Source organism: Sceloporus undulatus, chromosome 4, assembly GCF_019175285.1.
Source record: "Sceloporus undulatus isolate JIND9_A2432 ecotype Alabama chromosome 4, SceUnd_v1.1, whole genome shotgun sequence".
Lineage (NCBI taxonomy): Eukaryota > Metazoa > Chordata > Lepidosauria > Squamata > Phrynosomatidae > Sceloporus > Sceloporus undulatus.
The window spans coordinates 47,615,132-47,622,868 of NC_056525.1; the positions used below are offsets into that span (position 1 = coordinate 47,615,132).

At 40.4% G+C, this 7,737-nt stretch overlaps 1 protein-coding gene across 3 annotated transcripts in view; it reads left to right on the forward strand.

The window, feature by feature from the left end:
- Positions 1 to 3,012, forward strand: part of NGF (nerve growth factor) — an 84,908-nt gene extending 81,896 nt beyond the window's left edge. For all 3 annotated transcript variants that reach the window (XM_042463918.1, XM_042463916.1, XM_042463917.1), the window contains one exon: positions 2,132 to 3,012. In XM_042463918.1, the coding sequence (XP_042319852.1) occupies positions 2,144 to 2,875 (732 nt within the window). In that variant the 5' untranslated portion in view covers positions 2,132 to 2,143 and the 3' untranslated portion in view covers positions 2,876 to 3,012. The remainder of the gene's footprint in view (positions 1 to 2,131) is intronic.
- The last annotated feature ends 4,725 nt before the right edge of the window (positions 3,013 to 7,737 follow it).

Here is a 7,737-nt window from a genome sequence, read left to right on the forward strand (position 1 = left end):
GAAAGGGGGCAGCTCTAGGCATTCCCCCTGCCTTTATATAAGCTAATCTGAGTGTAGCGTCTCAGAAACAACAACTCTGATATGTCACCCATGCCCTAATTCACTGCACAATTGGGAAATGTGGCTGGGGCTCAGGGGTAAATGTTGTCAGCTCTTGTTGGATTTGAAAAATGTGAGAGAGACTACCACCCTTCTCCCAATTTTTCTCTTAAGAACATCACTGTACAAGAAATGTAAGTGCATATGATATGCCAGCAGTATGAGACCCTTTATCTACATGAAAACATTGGTGCATTGAATTCAGTTACACCATTGATAATCCATTCTTGCTGTTATTGCAGAGTGCTTGATACTCCTCCCTTCAGTCTATTCATATCATCAATATTGGTCTGACTGTTGTTATTTTAAAAAAGTATCTACAGAATTCTGAGACCTAATGCACTTTGATTTTACTCTGAATTATTGGCCTCAGCTGTATGACCATATCAAATGAACATAAGGAGGGTTTGAAGGGTGTTGATTGGTAGAACAAATTTGTTCTCAAAGAAAGCAACTAGTAATTTTAGCAATTTTATCCCCACTCTGTAAGGAAGTCTTCCAAATCTGTACAGTTTTTGAAGACTATTCATAATTCAGGGTGTATTCTGTGCACAGTTTGTACATTTTTTTTTCTGTGCAAAAATAATGAGCTGGAATCCTGTTCAATATTTACAAGACTGTAAGTCAGACTTACAATCTCATAACTTTTGAGATTCACTATTATGGTTGTCAAAGTGAGAATGTGGCCCCCCCAAACCTACCTCTTAAGCTAGGCAGTGCCTGGCAGTGTCCCTGCTGAAGGCTTTCCAAGGGGCTGCACATCGTCAGGCTGAGAAATGTTCAGGCAACAGCAGTGCTCTCTGACACTCAGTGTACATTAAGGCAAGCAGCTGCAGCAGGATCCAGAGGAGTTGCTTCAGCTGCCTGTTTTAACATATCCTGGGATCAGAAAGCATTGCAGTCATCATTTCTTAGCACCACAACTTTCAGTACTTTGGAAACCCTTCAGCTGGGGCAGTGTCTTGTTTAAGAGGTAAGTTTGGGGAACTGCCATCAGCAGAGGTAGCTACTATAACATGACAGTGCAGGGTCTTGGCTACTATATCTGCAGAGGATGACAGCTAATATTTCTGCACAGAAACTGCTGTTTCTTTTGCCAAAAATAAAAAAAAACCCTCCATGCGTGAATTGTGCCAAGAATAAATTCTGAACTCTGAAGATTCTTGTCAGCCTGGGGAGGTCCCACTTCTCTGGCTGATCTTTGTTTCAGGGTCATTCAAAACCAATGGTCACACTCAAAGGTCTGAATCATTTCCCTGTGAGATCATGAGGATTTTTCCTCACTCAGCATAACCAAAATAATAATGGAGGAGAAATGTTCCTGATAGCATTTGTTCAAATTAAGTTGGAGTCGCTGATGTCTTTCAGAAGTAATTTTCCATCTAAGTGCCTGATTTAGCTGGGTGCTATAACAGAACTGAGAATGGCAGCTAGTGCCTTCCAGGTCAATTAGGTTCTGAGTCCTCTGTAGATTTTAGGCTGACCTTTAAAGTAGCCATCTAGAGTGTTGGACACAGTTCCCCCAAAGATGGACCACCCCACTGACATGGAAGACATTAGCCTCTATTGCTCTTTGGCCACAGTTGTTACTATGGTCTAGAAGAACATATTTGATGCACTTTTTCTTTTTGTAGTTCTTCCAACAAGGATTATGATGTAACTCATGAAGATCCTTACCAGGATCCCCTCTCCATTGTAATAATTCCAAACAACTATTCCATATAAATCATATAATAATAATAAGTACCACAGAAGTTAACAACAACCTGGCTATTATTTCCTAATATTCCTGCCTTATTAAGCACACTACTGCTTTTTGGATGTGACTTTCTGCAACATGTGGGGGTGGGGGTTCAGAATAAAGGAAAGCAGCATCTGGTATCCACATGCCAGGACCTCATAAAAACATGACATACCTTAGCAGTGCATTTTCACTGGCTTTGCTGTATAAGCACATATCTACTAGACTTGGAATGGACCCTTTGTATGCAACCTTTTCTTACAGTAATGTTCTTGATCTGTTCTCTTCTAGGTTCATAGCGTAATGTCCATGCTGTGCTACACTCTGATTATAGCGTCTCTGATCAGCATATGGGCAGCACCAAAATCTGAAGATAATGCGCCTTTGGGGTCTCCTGCAACATCTGACATTTCTGAAAGCAGTCGGACTAAAACACGCCATGTTATGAAACCAACTCGGCACAGAGACCAGAACCGGCCTGCTGTTGGAAAGTCAAAGGACAAGGAAATGGGACAAGCTACAAATGTCTTCGTGGATCCAAAGCTTTTTCAGAAGAGGCGGTTCCAATCACCTCGGGTTTTATTCAGCACTCAGCCCCCACCTTTGTCAAGGGATGGTCAGGGTGTGGAATTCCTAGACAGTACAGATACCCTCAATAGGAATATCCGAACCAAACGGGCAACTCATCCTGTACATAATCGAGGAGAATATTCTGTATGTGACAGTGTCAGTGTGTGGGTTGCCAACAAAACCACAGCAACAGACATCAAAGGCAAAGAGGTGACTGTGATGGTGGATGTAAACCTTAACAACAATGCTTACAAGCAGTACTTCTTTGAGACCAAGTGCAGAGACCCTAAGCCAGTGTCCAGTGGGTGCAGAGGCATTGATGCCAGGCACTGGAATTCCTACTGCACCACTACACACACCTTTGTCAAGGCTCTGACCATGGAAGGCCAGCAGGCAGCCTGGCGCTTCATTCGGATTGATACTGCCTGTGTATGTGTAATCAGTAGGAAAACTGAAAACCTCTGAGATTGGCCAAACCCATTCATTCCCCTATACCCACCTCCTCCCAGCCCCCTACCTCAGTCTGTAAATTATTTTAAGTTATGTGGACTCTATGCTATATTTATAGTTTATATAGTAAGGAAATATTTATTAAACTCTTGAAAAATACATGTGTGTTATGTACTTTAATAGCAGCTCTCTTCTTTAAAAAGATATTTTTGTACTATTGGATACAATGATTTCTTTCTTTCCTGGAAACTTGCCAGGGACTGGAAGCCAATGGATCAGTGACCAGCACTGGTCTAAGGACTGCTATGAAACATTCTTTCTGGCTCAGAACCCTTCAGCCCCTCACATAAACTAAAATTGTGTGGGTATGTATGTACCTTCAAATCACCTATTGGCTTATGATGACGCCATGAATTTCATAGGGCTTTCTTAGGCGAAGAATACTCAGAGGTGAAATACAGGGGCTATATGGAAGACCTCCTTGGTCTGCAGCCACCCCTTTATTTATTTATTTATGGTATTTCTTTATTTACTGGCCAGATTGATTCGGCCTCCATAGAGCACAAAAAGGAGTTGGAAAAAATGGCTCCTTTTTTGTGCCCTCGAAGGGGTGCCATAGCCACCACATGGCGTGATGATGCCCCTTTGGCACTGCACCATTTGGATGCAGTGCCAGAGGTGCATCATCATGGCATGCATCGTGTGGACTGGTGTGCACCACAATGACACTCTGCCAGTGACGGTAGGGCTTGGAGCGTGCAGATGCCGCGCCCTCACCCTGCCCACAGGCCTGTGATTTTCGCTGGTCTGTACAGGGCCATAGTCTGAAATTAAAGTCATTTAAATGAATCCTTATATTTTTCTACTTTGCACTCATTCAGACTACAGTCAGCCCTCCTCATAGGCGAGCTTGCCATCTGCAGCTTTGAGCTTATGTGGAAGGCAAGCCCCATTAGAAGTAATGAGGTGCATACCCACGCCGTAAACTTTGTGCGCCGCCACGTGCATGCACCTAATTATTTCCTATGGGGCTTGAGCATACACTCTTTTCCCTATATGTGAAGGAGTCCGGAACAGATCACCCACATATAGGGAGGGCGGACTGTACATATCTGAACATATGTACAGTGTGGACGCGTTATATGCAGGTGCACCTTACATGGCTTTCAGCATACGCTGAAAGCTGCTCCGGATGAAAGGTGAGGGCGCCCCGGAAGGGATAATGGCATGGCCCGCATCTGCTGTCACACCACCACATGCACCACCACATTCATTTAGATGGGGCTTGAGCATACGTGAAATTCCCCTTACACGGGGGGGGTGGTGGTCCAAAACGGATCCCCCGCATAGGGGAAGGGTGGACTGTATAATATTGTCTCATGAAGCTTGTTTAATCTCATTAATTTCCCCCATCTTGAACTGTACATACTTACTTTCCTGTTTAAAGGAATCATTTGAGTAAATGTCTGTAATACAGAAGTGAACTAGTTTAATAATGTGTAGTAAAAGCAACAGTTATTTCTACTTGCCATGTTATTTCATTCTGATCAGCAGTATTATAAATTAAGATGGACCTTAATCCAACTAAATTTAATTCTAACTACAATGCAATAAACCAAATACAGTGGACCCTTGTTCTGCGCTGAAGTTTGGTTCCAAGTTCTTGGATAACAAAATCCGTAGGTGCTCAAGTCCCATTAAATATAATGACATAGCAAAATGGTGTCCCTTATAAAAAATGGAAACTTAAGGTTTGATATTTGAAATTTATACTTTTTTAAAACATTTTCAAACCATGGATGCTTGAATCCGTGTATAAAAAATTCGTGTATAATAATTTTTATGTTATGGGTCATATAACACTGTTACAAAAAAAAGAAAGAAAAATCTCACCTTTTTCAGTAAGATTTTCTTCCAAATTTCAATTTTTTAAAGCAATTAGGTATCCTTGACTCAGAATCAGGTCTTTTTCTGTTTCAGAGGGCTTGTTTCAAGGGAAAGTAAGTATGGGGTGAAGCAGACAGGCAAGAAAGAGCGGCCCGAAGCTGCTTCTTCCAAGAGCAGTGGGAGTCCCTGCTGACTGCACCACCTGCTCTCAAGATCGTTGGAGTGCACACATCATGATCACAGCATCAAGCCATGCTGCTGGGTATATTTTTTTTACTCTTCCCCCCACGATCCCAGACTCTTTTCCACCAGTTATCTAGGGATACAAGACCTGTTTTCCAAGTATTGGCCACTTTTAGCCAAGCTGCTATCAGCAGAAAAGAGATCAACTTTCTATTTTTAAAGAATTTATTGCTCTTTGTGTATATTGAAGGTAATAATAATAATAATAATAATAATAATAATAATAATAATAATGTTTATTTATATTTCCCACCTCACCCAAGGATCAAGGCGGGATTACATCAATAAAATAATACAATAATACAAATAAAATTGATAAAACACTAATACTGAATTTACCACATTCCTATTAGTTCTCTAAAAAACAGTTCATCAGTAGTCAATAATCATAGTCAAGAGTGAAACATCATCATAAGCTTTTATATGGAGTCGGATGGATAAGCCCTCTGGAAGAAATCCGTTTTGAGTGCCTTCTTAAAGGCCTCTAAGGTATTGATGAGACGGATCTTTTCCTGTAGGCTATTCCATAACTTTGGAAATGCAGCTGTAAACGCCCTATGGGAAGTTGTCGTTAACCTAGTATTATGATGTTCCAATAAGTACTTCCCTGATGTTCTGACAGTGCGGGGCAGATTATGTAGGGAGAAGCACTCCCGCAAGTAACTTGGGCCCGAGTCATGTAGGGCATTAAAGGTAATAACCAACACCTTATATTGTGCCCGGAAGCTAATTGGCAACCAGTGAGGAGATTTTAACACTGGTGTTATATGGTTAAACATAGATGTGCCAGTGACCAATCTGGCTGCCACATTTTGGACCAATTGAAGTTTCTGAACTTGGTACAAGGGTAGCCCCAAGAAGAACACATTACAGAAATCTAGACGAGAGATGACCAGTGCAAGTACCACTGCTTCAAGGTCCTTTCAGTCCAGGTAGGGACACAGTTGGCGTAACAAAAGAGGTGGGAAAAAGTTTATTTTTAATTTTGTAATTGCAGCAACTTGGCTGATCACTTCATGACAAAAGTGGTTAATTTTAGGGCAGTCTAACCACAAATAGATATATGTCCCTAAAACTGGACATCCTCTCCAACATAGAGGTGAGATGGATGTTATTATCTAACTGGGGTCATATACCATTTGTGAACTATCTTTAGAAAGTTCTCTCTGGTTAGAGCTGATCTTGAATTCAACACAGGAGATGACCAAATAGTGTACCAATCTGATTCATGAATTGATATATTTAGTTCGCTTTCCCATGTTGATTTGGTACATATAATATCTTGATATGAATCCATCAAGATAAGTTGGTATATGCAAGAAACTAAACCTTTACTTTTTCCAACAGGATCATTGCATAAAATTTCAAAGGGAGTCATAGATCTCATTTTTCCCCTTTCTTGAATAAGCTAGAGGAGAAGGTTTTAATTTGATTAAATTGAATCCACAAAATTGTTAATGGGTCTAAAGTTGATACTTAGTCCTCAATTGACCTGGGCTTATTATTCTTGAAAAGTTCTTTAATTTGATAAATTTCTTTTTCTTCCCAGCCTTTATATTGGAAGAATTTATCTAAATGAAAGAAATTTGGATGATATAGAAACGGACAATTAGGTGACAAGTCTGGAGAAAGAATATATTTCCATTTTTGCCAGATCTCAATGGTAGTTTTAAACCAAGGATTGTTTAGATCTCTAATTTCAAAAATGCCTTCTAAGAACTGGAGGTGACATCTGAGCATTCTGGGGCACTATTTTTAGATATTTTGAGGTATGTGGGGAAAACAGCCTTTTAAATAAAAACTGAGTATCCAAAAATTATTTTTCAGGTGAAAAATGGTGTGTTTTTTTTCTGTGAAACAATTGGGAAGAGTTGAGCATCACTGGTTAGTGGGGATCTTGGAAGAGTCAAAGAATATTTGGGACCCTCCCAAAGATCACATGCAGCTCAAAGGGCATAGAACTTTGACCCAGATTCACAGCTTGACATATCTTAAACATATGTCTTCAAAACTTCCAAGTTTTCTATAAAATAAAAACTTGCAGTGGACACTTGAGGCCTTGGAATCAGGGGTGACTGTCTATGCCTATGTGGCAAATGATCATGTACATGCACACCCAGGTGCCACCCAGCAGTTTTTACCAGAAGAATAAATTAAGAGGAATGTAACTAGCACTGGTAGCCTTCAAACATTTTCCTTCCTGTTACAGTCACATACTTTGCAATATAGTTGTAACAAGTGATATTACTTTCTCTTGCTACATAATATCAGGGATGGAAGTGAGTATGTTTACACAGTATATAACAAAAGCAAAACATTCTGGCCATTTTTAAAGGGACATAATCCAAAAGCAACCCTTCTTTTCCCAGTTCCTTTACTCCCACGCTAAGAGAGTTTTTTCAGCTTGGAGACCTCCATGGTGTAGCCCTTGGGCTGAGACCTATAATGTGTGTTCCAGCCCATATAGGCTGCATAAAACAAAATTCTTCATAGTTTTATTGTTTTCTTTGAGAAAAGCCATGGCTGTCTGTTCAAGAAATCTGTTCAAGATAAATATCACTCAAATTCTTCATGATAGAGCCTTTCGGGACTCAAAATAGCAATAGGGTTTTAGCTTTCCCCTCTTCTATTATACACTTATATCTCCACCCCACCCTAACCACATATACTTCACTTTGTGTCCAGATAAAGCAAACCATGGAGCACAGTAGCCCTGTTCTGCAGAGAAAACAATGAGAGTTTTACAA